We start from the raw sequence: 16911 nt of genomic DNA, 5'->3' as shown, positions 1-16911 counted from the left end.
GAGGACAACAAACCAATTTAGTTGAAAATATGACAGTCTGCATCCTATCTCCTGCTTCCTTGTGCCCTGAATGAATTGTGAAACCTCGGGAAGACAAATGGAATGTTCTCAAATCTTAAAAAATCAGCAATTCCCTTTACAAAGAGCTGTGTTCTTCTATTTTTTTCCTGCCCTGGACCCCTTCTCTCCATCATCTGGGAAATTTCAACAGTTTTCCAAGGGTAGAGGGAGAAATTTAAGATCACAGAGAAAGAAAGTCAAGTTGACTGAAAATATAGCTTAATTTGAAGAGTTTGCATTTTCAGTAGCCAATCCCTCAGCTAGGATATTATCAACTCTTTGATTTGCCTCATTATCAAAATGGCCTGGGCTTTTGCATAGAAACAGCCTCGACTGTTTTAATGAGAAAAAGAACAAAGAAAAAGCACATGGACAGACTAATTTATACTAGAGGCTTTTAAGCCAAATGGCAATAAGTGATATTCCTCTTTTCACATTTTATTGAAAAACGGGGAAAGAAAAAGCAGCCCCTGACAACTGAGAGCTCACCAGACGCTCACAACCAGGCCATGTTATTTTCCTGTGGGACATAAGCAATCTCCCACAATACCGACTTCAGATAAGGTCACCACCTCTCTTGACTAAAATGGGTGACTGAGACTCCTTTACCAATTACAGTTTGACTTTGCTCTAGCCCTATGGATTAGGCTTGTTGAAATATCCAAATATAGACTTGTCCTTGCTTTCTGACAGCATCTGATCTACAGAGAACCCCTGCTTCCTTAGACCCTTCCTCAAGTCACCCAACCTAAGCCCAATCTTGTAAGTCCCTTCTAGCATCCTCTTACTGGGATGTCTCATGTATGAACCCCATGGTATGTTCTCCCTTGCTGCAACAAATAATAAATCCTGCATGTTCAACTACATGTTTGTGCCTGGGGATCTTTGGCTAAAGGACAATCACAGAATATTTATGTCTCTTCTCTTGGAGTTTTTCAGCTGAATGGACTTGTGCCCCACTCAGGAGCCCTGCCTGCATAGAGCAGAAGGGAAGATCTGGCCTGCAGGCCCCCTTCTCATGACCTTGGAATGTGAACTGAGATTTCCACATCTGGTCCATTTTACTTCTTGAATCAGACACCTTTTACTCATTCATCTACTGATATCTCATGATATGGTTCATTTGAAATTCCAAACGAATCTCCCTTTTCCCTCAGTTGCTGACTAAACTACACAAATTATTGTGTCACTACTTGACTGAGTAAATATCCCTGCTGCCTAGATACTCCATCCTTATTCTCTCTACCACCATCAACCTACCTCCTTTCAACTTCTTTTTGTGAGTGCTAGCTATACATACTAGCTATATTTTAAGCTAGTTTCTTTTAGAAATTAAATTCAATCTGCCTAGCAATTCCATAGAAGAAAACTGAGATCCAGAGAGGTTTACTAAAGTGGGAGAGTCTCCATCCTATGCCACAGTTTTTCAGAAAAGTATATGTATTCATTCTCTCTCTCTCTCTCTCACACACACACACACACACACACACACACCAGGCACTGAATAGATTTCTGACTTCTCAACAACTTGGAACCTTCTTTAGTCTTTAACCTCTCTAAAACTGTGAAAATTGCTTGCCTGTATTCAAATGTATTTTAATCTTCTTTAATCTTACAACATCAGCAGAATGAAGGAGAAAGAGAGTTTTTATGTGCACTCTTATTTCAAAAGTTTTGGGGTCAAAAGTTGCTAAAATGGAGAATTACAGACAACGCTTCCTCTTGCCATACCCCGGAGGACATAGGATGAACTCCCTCCTCTGTCATACAGTCTCACAACTGTAAGCTGGTACAGAATCTTCTTCCTTCTGAGAAATAAAAATTAAATCTTTAGCCCCGCCACCAACTGAGTGTACCCCCTTCTTGACCAAAAGGACCCCAGAGAAACCTTAAAAACTGAGTTCCTGGCCATGCATGGTGGCTCATGCCTGTAATCACAGCATTTTGGGAGGCTGAGGCGGGAGGATCACTTGAGGTCAGAAAATTGAGACCAGCCTGGCTAACATGGTGAAATTCCTTCTCTACAAAAAATACAAAAATCAGCCGGGCATGGTGGCATACACCTGTAATCTCAGCTACTTGGGAGGCTGAGGTGGAAGAATCAATTGAACATGGGAGGCGGAGGTTGCAGTGAGCCAAGATCATGCCACTGTACTCCAGCCTGGGTGACAGAGCAAGGCTCTGTCTTAAAACAAAACAAAACAAAACAGAAAACCAAAAACAAATGAGTTTTTGGCCATGATGGGATGGGAGATTGGACATGCCTCGTTATACCCCTTTCTTCACTAACTGCCACTAAAAGACTTTCTTTCCCAAGAGTTAAATAGAAATCAATCCATCCAACTTCCCCACTTTTTTGTGGTTTCAACACAACTGACCAGCATTTCTTCCTCATCAGAGACAACAAATCGTAGACTGGTTCTGGTCAGTTTACAGAGGCTACACATAACATGTCTCTGTGTCTTCTGTTTCACTTTTTGACATATAGGACCTAATTTTAATGCATTTAAATGTTAAGTCTCCACCCAGAAGTGAACATGGGACTTATGAAATGTGCATGTTTACTTATTTATAAATGCAAACGTCCCACTTTGTGAATATTCATAGATTCTCCTGTAACCTGTTGAATATGTATACTTAGCTAACCCATTCAGCCTAAATTTTTGTCTCACCCTTCCTTTCCTTAAAGTGCCTTTCTCAGTTTCTACTGGAGGCTACATTTCCCAGCCCACGGAACAGCCAGCCCGCAGGCCGCAATCCTTTATAAGAAATAAAGCTCTCTCCTCTCTCAATTTATGAACTTCATAATTCTTCAGTTGAAATTCCTCCTCCCCCTTTTCCTCTTCTTCTTCTTCTTCTGCTTTCTCATCTTGTTTGAAATTAGCACTGGGGAGGAAGTTGGGATGCAGTGCCGTAATGTTAATTGGCTTTGGTGGGAGACACTGAGTCTAGAAGTTATTAAGGCTTCTTACATGAGAATGTGCTTTTTAGCCCAGGGTAACAAATAATTTCTCACCAAAGGTGAGAAATTGTTTATGCTTATTAGTGCAATAATCCTAGGGTCAGACTAAGTAACACAAGACAGAAGATGCCAAAAGCTGAGTGCTACTTTTTGGAAATCATTGATAGGTAGTTCTACGTGAGTGATACAGCAAGCAAATATGAACTTGAATCTGGCAGGCCCTGTGGGTAGAGGAGTTGTAGCTTAGATTTAAGGAAGAACTAACTGAGCCTAGGGAGGAGGGCACCAATAAATATTGGGGTTTATGTTCTTTAGGTTAAGTAAAACCAGGTTATTTTGTCAGTAGGGATGATTAAGGTGCAGCCTGTTTGTGGGTATGAGCAGTGCTACTTGAAGTGGGGCTCACTTGAGTCTGTTAAGAATGAAACACTTTGAGCCACAGACTATTAAATCAGAATCTCTGAAAGTAGCATCCAGGAATTTACATTTTAACAAAATTTCCATAAGAGCATTCCAGTTTGCCAAGTCCTAGGCTGGGAAAGGGTTGCTTTCTGGAACTTCCTTTTGATCTACAAGCCAGAATCCCCTTTCTAGTGTTTCAAAAAGATTCTGAATTGGTCCCGGCACTGGCTTATAACATCATCCGAATAAATTATTTAGCCATTCTGACCTTCAGTTTCTTAAATTGCAAATTAGGAATAACACTTGTACAAATGAAGCCACGTACAATACATACAAACAGACATACACAGACACACATACATATGTGTATCTGTATGCATACATATCTATAGAGACAGGGAGCGACAGAGAGAGACAGATCGAAGAAATGAATCTTATGGTGAAAGCTTTTTGTAAACAATGATTATTGGAACACTGGCTTTCCATAGTCTCCTTGGTGTTCTTTCTCCTCAGGGATATGTAGCTTGAGGAGATCGCTTTCCCTCTCTGTTGAATAGAATATCCCAAATATCCATTGTCAGCTGCTCTGCTCTGCTGCTGTGCTGACCTGTCTTGGGACATGGCCTAGGGTGGAAGGGTGGGGCTGGAAAGCTTCTCTTTATGGAGATGGGCACTGTCTTGTGTCTGACTTTAAGCCATTTGAACAGCTGACTTTGAACCATTCTGAGTCTCAACCTCTAAGTGAGGCTTTTCCTGGCTCTCCAAACTGCTAAAATGACTGGCACTGCAGCTGAAAAACTTCCAAGAGACTAGACCCATCCCTTCTGGGTACAGGCAAGGAAAAGGCAAATTGGGCAGTAGGAGGGTTGTGAGCTGGAGTGTGTCCCCATTGGAGAGAAAAAAAAGAGTCCGTTGGGTTCATGATGCAGAGAGAGATAAAGAGAGGAAGAGAGAGAGAGAGAGAGAAAGAGAGAGAGAGCCCAGAGAAAGTAGGCCCAGCACAAAATCTGTGGCCTAGACCTTTGGCTTTACCCCCTATCCCATCCAGGCAAGGCCCCAGGGCACCATGCAGTGTTGAGTGCAGTGCAGACTGAAAGCCCTTCCATGTTAGTATGTGCAGCCTGGTGTGCTCTGCCCCCTTCACCCCTAGGTTTTCTGTTTATCCTCTGGCCTTATCCCTCTCTGGGGTGTCTCTTCTTTTGACTGGGAGCCAGGAGTCCTGAATTTTAATCCTTTCTCTGCTGCCAGTTAGCTCTATGTCCTTGGGCAATCAATTAGCATTCCTCTTGGCCTCAACTTCCTTATTTAATAAAAAATGGTGAAATGAGCAATAGGCACAAGACAAGAAGGATTAAGCCCAGTCATCTCTAACTCCCTTCATGTTCTATGTCAATGCTTCCTTAGGGGGTTCCATGCTAACATCCTATCAGGGTTTGCTTTCTTGAGGCAAAGCCACACACTTCAAACCTTCTCTTCTCTTAGCTTTGCCCACTCTGTCACCAGCGTAATTTACTTTCCCAAACCCCTAGACCTGACTCTGCCTTCCAAGATGACAGAGAATGTATTAAATGCAGCCAGTGCTAAGCAATATTAATTTTACCTAATCTGCAACAATAAGCATGGGACTTAGAGTCAAACAAACCCATGTAATAATCCTAGCTTATTAATTAAGGAATGACTTTAATATGGGATTTTAAAGTAAGGTATTAGACATCTCTCAGCCTCAATTTCCACCTCTAATGGATTTAATAATACCTAATTTGTAAGGCTGCAAGGCCTTAAATGGACACAAATCATGTAGCGCTCTTAGCACAGTGCCTGGCACATAATGTGGGCTAAACAACTCCAGCTGTCTTCCTTTGCCCAGCTGGGTAATATTGGTGTATACTCACAACCGCATCCTGAAAATTCTACCTTACACTCAAGATGATCACTGTGATGATGAGACTAAGTGGCCAGGGCTGCCCATCATCCAACTCCAAGGGATGTCATCCATATAAAATGATACTGTAAATGGTATTCCAAGGGGGCAGCACTGTCAGTAGGGCTGAAGTCAAACCATGTCAGCATTTTTTATCTCTTTCTTTCTAAACACTTGCTGGCATGCCACTCTGTTTCCCCCTTTAAACTGGTGGCTTCTTCTTCAGTCTCTTCCTTCCTTACTCAACCTACATAATTAGGTGGGTTTCATCCCCTGAAGTCCAGTTCTGATTTGTCCTCCTCAATATCTTCCTAATATATGCCTAATTCAGCTAACCATAATTTCCCCCTTCACTTTTTCCTCGACTCATCCCCCATGTTCCTTTGCACATCACTCTGTTTCTCTAATCAACCCTGATTTCTCTTGTCCTCAAGATTTCCTACCTCCATGCTTTGCTCTTGCTATTTCCTCATCCTGAGAAGCTACCCCTACCCATCTCTGCCTATCCCAGTGCTTTTTGTCAAAGCCAGCCAAAATCTTTCCAGATATCTCTCTCCTCTGAGTCAACATAGGCCTTGATCTTTAATTCTCCTGTTTCTCTCCAATTTGTATTTAGGTCTTGCATGTTCTTGTCTTTTCAAACCCACTTGATGCTTGATGGGAACAATGGCAAATACCAATTTTAATATGCCTCACAGCACTTAATGCAGAGCTGTACTCATAGGAGCTGTTCAACAGATAAGGATTAAATTGAACTCAGTCTACCTGAATGTACTGCCAAATTTGATCTAGATATTGTCATTTAATAAGATGAAAACAAAGTTGCAGTCACTTCTTTGGATTCTCACAAATAGCAGGGAGATAGCATGATGTAATGGTTATAAGACTCCATATCTGAGATCAGTCACTTGAACTACAGTGTCTAGAACAGATTAGGCATTTAAATGTTTGCTTTTGTGAATAAACGGATAGATAGAGTTTGGATTTAAATTCTGAATCCACCTTTTCTTAACTGTGCTATCCAGCTAAGTTGCTTAACACTTCTAAGGCTCAGTCCCTTTATTGTTAAGATAGGATGGCAATAGTACCTACACTTGGAGGTTTTACAAATATTGAACCTAATCATGAGTATAACACAGTAAAGGATCTAACAGATAGTGAACCCCTAATAATAACAATTATTATTATTGTTATATTAATCACTACCTAAACTGTTGGCCTGTACAAATATTGTCTAATTTAACTCAGCATCACTTTACTTGCAAAGATGCATTGCTGCTTAAAAATTCTGATAGGTAGTATGACTGCATTTTTTAAATTAAGAAAAACCTGTAAGTTAATAAACTTCCGCAAATTAGGAAAGGACTTTACTAAAGTTGCACACCTTCTTTTTAAGAATGTGTGAATTGCATGGGGGTGAGGTGCAAAAACTGGTGTTTGAAAAAGAAATTAAAAATAGGTCTTTAAGAAATAAAAATCTGTGTCTTTTGGCATTGCTACAATGTAGAAAATGAATCTGCAGTATTTAGAACCATTGGCCAGATCGAAAGCTATGGTACCTAAATCCAGGCTAGATTTAGTTTCCCTGAAAGCCAGCCACAACTTCAAACGCTGTTTTCTAAATGCATGTGCTCAGAGTTTTGTTAATCCAAATATTGGGCATGATTTTAAAAATTGTAGAGAAACTAGCTAGTCAAATGGAGGATCTTGGAACTGTAGGATTTACAACTCAAATGGATCTTGGAGGTAATCTAGCTCAAACTCCAAACTGTGCAGATGAAAATATGTAAGGCCCAGAGCAGTCTTATAATTGCCTGGTAACTTTCCTTTCATGGCACAGAAGAACTTACTACACCTTTTGGTGCCATCACAGGACTTTATGAATGAATGGCTTTTGCACAAAAGCGAGGACAACGTCAGAATCAGTTCACTTCATAGGCTTCATCACTTGGTAAGAAGAGAAAGCCAACAAGTTCTGGGGAGTCAAGTGCTCCTTCACTGAATAAGTGATAAGTATTAATAAATTGCTTTTGCAAGGCATGACCCCAGAGCTGACAATAAGCTTTTCCTATAGGCTCCATGCAGAAGGCTGGAGTATGTCCAATAACCAAACCAAACCAAAACAAAAAACTGAGCTTCACATTAATATAACATTCAGAATACAGCTTTGCAAATGGTTAAAAAGGAAGTCTTTCTAGTACTTCTGAGGCTAAACTCCACTGGAGAATGCCAGCACATCTATAATGACAAGGTTCAGATATACTGGCAAATTGTTTGTAAGTAATTTTCATAATCCTATAGAGGAAAGAATTAGTTCTCTATATGGAGTCTTCATTCCTACTTTTAAAATTTCTTTTTCTTCTCCTTTTTCTTGTCAATGATACAACTCTACTATTCCAGATACATAAGCTAGAGGTAAGTAGGAAGTTCTGAATTAAAGGGCTGAGAGCAGTTTTTAAAAATTAATTCCATGTGCTGTTAATAAGTGTTATCTGAACAAAATTTAAGTGCTTGGAAAACATTGTATTAGTTAAATTTAAATAGGATTCATCACTAAAATATTCCTTAGGCATTTTATATGCTAAAGTACACTGTGAATCCTTTGGGAGAGTTGTGTAGAATATAATGTTCAGCACTTTCCTAACTGATTTTATTTTTTTACCCACAAATCCTACTTTAGTAGTAGGGCACTAGAGCATGAGTAACCAAAAAGCAGTTTAATTATGACTTGAAAACTTCTAAATTACATCAAATGCCATAAGAGGAAAAAAATGAAAATCATTTATCCTTGAGTAAATTCTTCCTCTTGGCTTCTTCAAAGGATGATCTCTATACAGGTAAAACAAGGGTAAAGTTCTTGGCTAAAATGCAAAGCAAGCATTTAATACAAGTAAGTGTTTTCCTAAGCATAGAACTATGCTGGAAGCTGGAAGACGTCATAGGAAGACTTGCATCATGCCCAAAATGTAAAAGTTAAAAATGAAGGTTCTTTCATTCAAGGTGTGGAGAGAATAGAGGGAGTTGGAGTCAGTTCCTTGCCAGGCTCCTGCTGCCTTTTCTCCACCTCTAGTGACCCATCAGAGATTCTTCAAAATCTGGGGACTCTGTGGGATACAGTTAAAAATAACACATTTTTATATGTACACAACTCCCTCACTTTCTAAGTTTGTGAGAAAGGGGGTAAATTGTTAATTACCAGAAAAAATAACGTTTGTACAAAATGGTGCTACAAAGCAAAAAGCCCTCTTGTTTTGATGAATACTTTGTTGGAACTAGCTGAATTTAGGCTTAGGAAGCTGGAGAGAGGTGACTAGTTAGGCAAAATCATCTAGAAATGTTAATCTAGTTACACAATCATCTAGAACGTTGGGTCTCAAAGGCAATTGAAGGGCAATGAGAGAAAAGAAGTGAAAAATGGTAAAGGAGAAGATTCAGTCAGAGGATATGAGGCTGAGGTGTACAGTGTTATAGATGTTGTCAGGGTCTGTTATCCTAGGGCAGAAGATTTGTAATTAAAGACAAGTCTAAAATTTGGTTTTAAATTATGTACATTATTGTGATTATAAGCCATTCCTGGCCTCTTCAGATCTTCAGTAAAATCTAAAAAACATTGTGGAAATGAACATGAAGCAAGTTTCATGTCTCAGAATGGGACATGGACAGACTGCATGGGATAATTAAGCCATAAAATGATATAATCCAGTAGTAGAAAGGGACCTACCATACAAATATAAGAAATGTAGACATTAGCAGAAATCATAGAGAAAGTCATGCACTTTCATAGAGTATACAATGAATGGTTGGTAATGTTATTTAAATTTTAAGGAACAGAGCAGTCCCAGCTAATGGACCATTCTGAGTAACAGAAGAAAGTTATGATTTTATGTGGAGGAACCTTTCCACTCCAATGACTTGGAGTTTTCACCATCGAGAAATGCCAACAACCCCCAAATGAGTTGGCCTATGTTTGTAATGATCAATTAGCCACATCTACCTGAATGCCTTACTCATGCTTTAAATTCAGCATGACCCTGATGGTACCTTCCCCACTTCCTCCCAAGTCCCTGTGTCTTTGTTTCCTGACTCTGTGAATGCTTCCATTACCTGTCCTGCTTATCCTGAACTCTTTTCTCCCATTCATACCACATAGCCAACTGGTCACTGTATCATTTTAATTTTCATTGCTTGTGTATTATCCCCTTCTGTGTTTTTTCGCTTCCCCAGTGTAGCTTGCATTACCTTGCTGAAACAGTTCTAAGCACCTATAAACTGCTCGCTCCCTCCATTCCATCAATCCTCCAGGCTGCATCAATTATTACATAAAACACAGATCATGTCAAGTCATGCTACTTTTAAACTTTATTATCTAGCTCCCCATTGCTCACAGGATGAGGTTCTCTGTAGCCTGGTTAAAAGATTTCTGGAAAATGTATTCTTGCACCACTCCAAGCTTTATCTCCTTTCATTCCCCATCGTATATGCTATGCCACAAGGTCACACATACTATTTTCACTGCCTAATCTTTTCTCTTCATCTTTTGTCTTTTTCCACAAAGACCTTGGGTCCAAGCAAAACATTCATGCTGTGTCTCTTTAGCATAATTCAAAATGTCAGTGAAAGATAAAAATAAGAGATCTGATAAGGATTTGTGTTCTTTCTTCAGATGATGTTTGCATTGTTTAATATTTTAACTCAAAAGAATAAATAATATGTACAATTCAGTATGTTGTGTCCCACTCGCAGGAAAAACTGTGATTGCTCAAATTATACCTCACAGGTAATGAACATCCTACATGTTTGGCTGGGCTTGACCAATGAAGTGACCACTTTCTCAGGGTAACCATTCCTTATAAGGCTGCGTATGTAGTATAAAAGGCATAGGATATAGTTTGAGAATAGAGTTTGAGTATCTGTGTTATCATTCACTGTTGAAGGGGTCTTAGGAAAAATATATCACTTTTTTGAACCTCATTTTTTAAATCTGTAAGACAATATCTACTTCTCAGTGTTGTTATGCATTTCAAATGGAATTAGGGATATTAAAAGACTCTGCAAATGGTAGAGAAAGGATATTGCAATCTGTAAAGCACTACACAAATGTGAAAACGGGTGCTATGAAAAGACAACTAGACATGGAGTCAAAATACATGGTGTTATGGGTTGATCTGTGGTCCACAAAAATACATGTTAAAGTCCTAACCCCTGCTACCTGTGAGTGTGACATTTTTTGGAAATTGGTTCCTTGCAGAAGTAATTAAGATGAGGTTATTAGGGCAGGCCCTAATTCAATATGACTGGTATCTTTATAAGCAAAGGAAAACACAGAGACACATGAGAAAATGGCGTGAGAAAAAGGAGACAGAGACTGGAGTGATGCATGTATAAGCCAAGTAACACTCAGGCTTCCCAGCCACCACCAGAACCTAGGAGAGAGGCATGAAACAGATTCTTTTTTAGAGTCCTCAGAAGGAACCAACCCTGCTGACATTGATTTCAGACTTCTAGGTTTCAGAACTGTGAGATAATATATTTTTATTCTTTTAAGAAACACAATTAGTGGTACTTTGCTATTGCAGCCCCGGGGACCTAATATACATAGGTATAATTTCAGCTTCATCACTTATGAGCTCTATAAATTCAAGTTAAATTATTTGAGGTTTCCCCCCTGACATTTTAAAGACACTTACCTTTCTGTGATTGTTTCTCTGAGGCCACTTGCCACCCCTTTGACCACAGTGCTAGCTTTGGGGGTCAGTACCACCTGAGATATAAAAAACGATCCCTTCTTTCTTCTCTCAGTGATGGATGCTTGAAGAAACTGGATCAGTTTCTCGGGGTCTGTGGTGTTGGCCCAGGGTGCTGGCATCATCTGCCCAGGCCAGAGAAAGGGCACTTCCAGAGCCACTGGACTATGGTAGAAGACCAGCACTTGATAGTCCTTCTCCCACAGGTACTTTAAACTAACTTCCTGGGCAAAAATCGCTGGGCACATTTTATTTCCATAGATGTCTTTCAGCATTTGGACCAGTTTTTCATGGTGATATTTCTGCATCCCATAAAAGTGGTTGAAGTCCAAGAACACTACCTCCTTATGGTGATCTGTGAGGAATGCATTGATCTCCTCAAGGCCTTCATTGACTTTGGCACTGAACAAACCATGAGCAAAATAGAGTTCATTGTCGGGGTCTCTGGGCTTGGTGGAAATTCGAAGATCAAAATAACGAATTCCAGCTCCTAGCTGGCCAGTAAAATTCATTGTCTGAGTGGCTAACCATTTCCGCATGAGCTTTTTGGCCACAGTTCCAAACACAGAGACAAAATTCTGGACAGTTTCTGGCTGCTCAGGACCTACTGGAGAGGCTTCATCAATGTAGAAGCTGAAGGAATCATGAGACCCTAGGAGAATAACAAGGCATAGTGTGGTTAATTTCCAGGTCTTTGCCCTTCCCTCTTGCAATATCCATACCTCTCCCTCAAATGAGCCACAGAAAATACTAAGAAATGTAATACTAGTTATTTTTTATGCCTTAGGAGGGTCCTTTATATAAATTGACATAAGACACAGAACACTTCAATAGATCAAATTGGTTATTAAACAATAAGAAGATTTCCTTATTATTAAATTTAAAATTTAAATAATCATCTATTCTGCGAACCAAGAATGTAATACACTCACTAGAATTGGCTTTCCTTATGGGTGACATAAGTGATCGTTCATCAAGCGATATGTATGAAGACTCACCAATACCCAAATACTTTGCAGTCTTACCCTTTTCCTTGATTTTGGGTTGATTTTAAGCCTAGAAGGATTGTCTCAATGAATAAAGATGCCCTTTTCACAGGCAATCAGCGTATGAATTGTTACCTCATTCACTTCGGAAGGCACAAGAGGTCAAAGTGATAGGGGAAAGGAGAAATAAGACAAGAAGGCAGTACCATGCTGACATATTTAACTTCATTCCTGACCTTGTGTTTGGGCAATTGTAAACTTAGATGAGGTCAAGTACTTTTCACATATTGAATAAATGATGAACTGTTCTTGCAAGTCAACAGCATTTAAAAATTAACAGCATTTAAAAACTGACAGCATTTAAAAATTAACTAATAGACTCCTTTCTTCACAAATTTTCTCTCAACAGCATAAACTCTTTTGGGAATTGGCTTCTAAATTTAGAAGAATTTCTTCCTAGGAAGAAAAAGGACTATTTATTTGATTATTTTTGGCAGTTGCAAATTTCAAGACTCCAGAAATGTAGCAATGAACATGTGTGTGATTTGTCACAAATAGAGAGTGCCATTTGAAACTCTTTATTAGGACCCAACCTATTTCAAGGTTGCATTTTATTTCTTAAAGCCTCCTTTAATTCTTAGGCATAACCCACCGAAGAGCTAAAATTAAATTAACATATTCTAAAAATTTCATACATTAGAGGGTAGATATGCTTTAAATTCTGACACCCTTTCCTGTTTCATGACCTTGTCCTAGTACCATCATTCCCCATCTGATACTCAGGCTTCCTCTAAGTGCACTTTGTTGCCCCATTCCTGATTTCTCTTCCTTGAGGCATATCTTTTCCTAGTTCTTTCACTCCCCAACACAAAACTCACATACATATAAATACACACAAACACACACAAAAACCTTAAGTTTATCCATACAACACTTCAAAGCCTTGGTCTTATAAGCTATTTGAAGCATTTTTTTTTCAGTGATGCAATATATACCTACGTCTATATTCCATATCTATGCATATTTCTATATTTATGTATATATATCTATGTATCTCTCTATCCAGCTTTAACAGCCCATAAGAATCACAAGTGCCTAAATTTCAGACACTGTGGTAAGTTGTTAAAGAAAATAATTTGCAAAATATTTTGATACCCTGAAAATCATAACCTTTAAAATTTAGATAAGTTCTCAGAATGATTTCCTTTTTCAAAAACAATAAAAGATAACCCTAATATACAGAAATGCCATGTTTAATTTAATCTGAAACTGCATGCCTTATCTTTAGTAGATGGTGTGGCAAGAAAATGTCAGTCCTTTCTGAATAAGCAAAGCTGGGAGTTAGGTTCTGATTGGCAAATTTTAATAAGCATTTAAATTGCTGCATACTGATTTATTAGTTGCTATTCATTTGACTGCTAATTTAAGTGAAAGCTAAACAAATGATGCTAAAACTCAATATATACAAAGAAGTGTGTCTACAGATAGAAATGAAAGAAAGTTTAAGAAGAATTATGATTAAATGATCTAAGATTAGGAGAGGTAATAAATACACTTATTTAAAAATAAATTTAAACTCTCAAAATAAGAGTTTAAAAAGTTAGTTTCTAGGCACATGAAGGGAAAGGTAGATGAAAGTAATTGGTTACTTCTGTAATCTAGTAGAAATTATACTTGGAGGTAGGCAAAAAGGGAATTAAGTATAACTAGATTTCTTTTACTAGAAATGAGTGGTTCTTTGTTTTCAATATGGCTTTAGTTTCACCTTTCTATCACATGGTTATGTGGCAAGTAAAAAAATTGTAAAAATAAAATTTTAAAGGCAAGGAAATCACCACTTTTGAAAATACTGTGAAAGGATATTATACTTGCTGGAGTACATGATTTGTTGATCTTCATGGAAAGTAGCTTCTTAAGGTCAAAATAAGGGAATGTTAAAAATAAAAATAAACCGGCAGAAGGAGAAGCCAATGATGGCTTCACCAGTATGTGTTTTAAGCCAGATGACTCTGAGGTGTAGCCACAGCACCTGGTATAAAATGGTGCTTCACACTGTAAATATTATCAGAAAAGAAAAGAAAACCAATAGATACAAAACAGTATCTATGCATTTTGTAAGAAATATATAATATAGTGTTGGCTAAAAAATGAATATTTTGATGACTTTTAATTTTATTTGGAATAGTACTTCCCAATTTCAACATTTTCACTGAACCAGTAAGTTTTCTATTTGTTTGAATGTAAAGCAAAAATACAACAGGACTTCATAACCATTCAATAATTGAGAGGAAAAGCCTAACCTCATGTCTTTAAAGCCAGGAGTCCTCTTTGTTCTTGAACTTTTCGGCTATATCTGGTCTGATATTTTGCTTCTACAATGACTTGGTATTCCTGGGCTTCTGACCTTTTATTCTTCTCTCATCCACAGTCTCAAACTCATACATTGGACCTGGTACTTAATGTCACTCCTCTGATGTTGAGTTTAATTTCTCATCTTTAGGTTCCATTTGCCCTCTCTCCTCAGACAAGGGCTAACCACTACCATTATAAACCCAGTCCCATCAAGCTTGGTTGCTTTGGCTCTGAATAAATAAATGTAATCAGAGCAACTATTTATTTCATTTCTTGGAAATAAGCACTTTAATTTGTTTCTCCTCAGTGTGATAAATTGTACCCTCATTCAGGCACTGTGGGAAGCACACTTCTAAGATGGCACCTAACAATCCTTGCCCTCCTGCATTCATACCCGTCTCTGTGAGTGTGGGCTGAACCTATGACCTGCTTCTAATGAATTACATAGGACAAACATGATGGGATGCCGCTTCTGAGATTAGGTTACAAAAGGTTATAACTTCTGTCTTGTTACTTTTTTCCTTGCTTTGATGAGTGAACTGCCATGTTGGAGAGGCCCATGTGACACAGAGGTGGTAGTGGCCCTTGACCAAAACCAGCTGGGAGCAGAGGTCTTTAGACTAACAACTCTGAAGGAACTGAATCCTGTTAACAGCCAATGAGTAAGCTTGGAAATAATCCTGCATGAGTGAGATCTTGATTGCAGCCCTGTGAGAGAGACCGAAGCAGGGAACCCAGTTAAGTAATGCTTAGCTTCCTGATTCATAGATGTACACAGAAACTCTGTGTTGTTTTACACCACTAAATTCAGGGGTAATTGGTTATACAGCAATAGTTAACTAATACAGGCCATAGCATCTCTTTGTAGTTAATGAGGGGACTTGTGGCCAATAGACCCAACTGGCTAAAGGGAGGAGTTGGAATTTCAAAGAAGGGAAATTAACTATGGTTATGTTATATGCATGTTTCTATGCTTGAAAACTGTATCAGGTATGAGAAAAATTTTAAAGATGGTTTAAAAAATATTCTTGAATTCACAAATGGACTTTATTTTTTCCACATGCTGTTATGGATGATCTGAGATATCATCTGGCCTAACCAAATGGCACATAGCATCAATTTTATTACCTTATCTGTGTAGAATGTGTGTAATCATTTCTATATTTTATGATTTCCAGTAGTACTGGACTTAACTTCTCATTCTGTCATTTGGTATGGTAGGAAGATTGCCCCCAAAACATCCTTCTGGTGACAAGACCTATATAATCCCTCCGCTTGAGTTTCATATTGTTCTTGTGACTATGTCACATTATATAGAAATGAGACTTTTAAAAATATGTAATTAAGGTCCCTAATCAGTTGGCTCTTAGTTAATTAAAGAGAGATTATCCTGAGTGGGCCTGACTTGAGCAGACAAGCTCTTAAAAGAGACAACAAGCAGCAACAGAGCAAAATGCAGTGTTGTAGAGAAGGCCATACGGCAATGGAAGCCATTAATAGCTCACTAAAGTGGTATAAACATCAATTTAAACTGAAAGCATCTGAACAATCAGCAGCAACAGAAAAAATATTATTCAAACTTAAGCAGACCCTCCTGAAAATATAGTTGCCATTGCCTCCCCTTCTGATTGAAAAAAAGACTGATCCTTATCACCAGGAAGTGCAAATGCAGCTGTCCATAAGCATCATAAAGCCCAGTAGACCATTCCATACTTTTCCGATTAAAATCTTAACCTTTCTGTTAAGTTTAGTATATGAGCCTTTATTTCTGGTTATTCAGGGAGTTACTCCTCACTGAGCACTCCATCTGCATGTCATGCATGTATAAATAAACCTTGTGTTTTCATCTGTTAATCTGTCCATTGACAGTTAGTTTGCAGGCCACCAATCACTGGACCCAAGATGAAAGGGAAAAGGTTTTCCTCAAAATATAGTGACTAAGTAGCCTCTAGGAGCTGAGGTCTGAGCTCCTACAACTCAAGAAACCACGTTCTGTGAACAACCAGCAAGCTTGCAAAAGGAACCTTAGCCTCAAAAGAGATCGCAGTCTTGGTCAGCACTCTGATTTCTGATTCTAGTATGATCCTGGGCAGAGGACCCAGCTAATTCATATCCATCGTCCTTATTTACAGAAGCTGTGAGAAAATTTGTATTGTTTAAGCCACTATATTTGTGGTAATTTTAATGCAACAATAGAAAACTAATACATTTGGACACTACTTAAGATCATCTCTATATGTAGTGTCATACGAGTATTACAGTATAGTTGAGAAAATTAGTGCAAGTATTCTGTAATTTTTTAGACTTTATGTGTAAAGGGATATGAATGACTTGAGGCAATTACATCATTCTGATTAAAGGCCCCCAGTAACTGGAAGTAAGTTAGTCTCTCTGTGTAAAAAATTATATGTACTACTAATCCTATTTTGTAAATGTTTTCTTCAAGTAAAATGGTCTACCAACCTGATGGAAAGAAATGTTCTT

General features: G+C 38.4%; 1 protein-coding gene across 1 annotated transcript in view; it reads right to left on the bottom strand.

Annotated features, from left to right (window-relative positions):
- PLCXD3 (phosphatidylinositol specific phospholipase C X domain containing 3) overlaps positions 1 to 16911 on the bottom strand; it is a 212157-nt gene that overhangs the window by 66419 nt on the left and 128827 nt on the right. Inside the window, exon 2 of the mRNA XM_004058906.5 lies at positions 11033 to 11741. Within this exon, the coding sequence (XP_004058954.1) occupies positions 11033 to 11741 (709 nt within the window). The remainder of the gene's footprint in view (positions 1 to 11032; positions 11742 to 16911) is intronic.

This window comes from Gorilla gorilla, chromosome 19, assembly GCF_029281585.2.
Source record: "Gorilla gorilla gorilla isolate KB3781 chromosome 19, NHGRI_mGorGor1-v2.1_pri, whole genome shotgun sequence".
NCBI lineage: Eukaryota > Metazoa > Chordata > Mammalia > Primates > Hominidae > Gorilla > Gorilla gorilla.
This window is presented reverse-complemented; position numbering and strand designations above follow the sequence as displayed.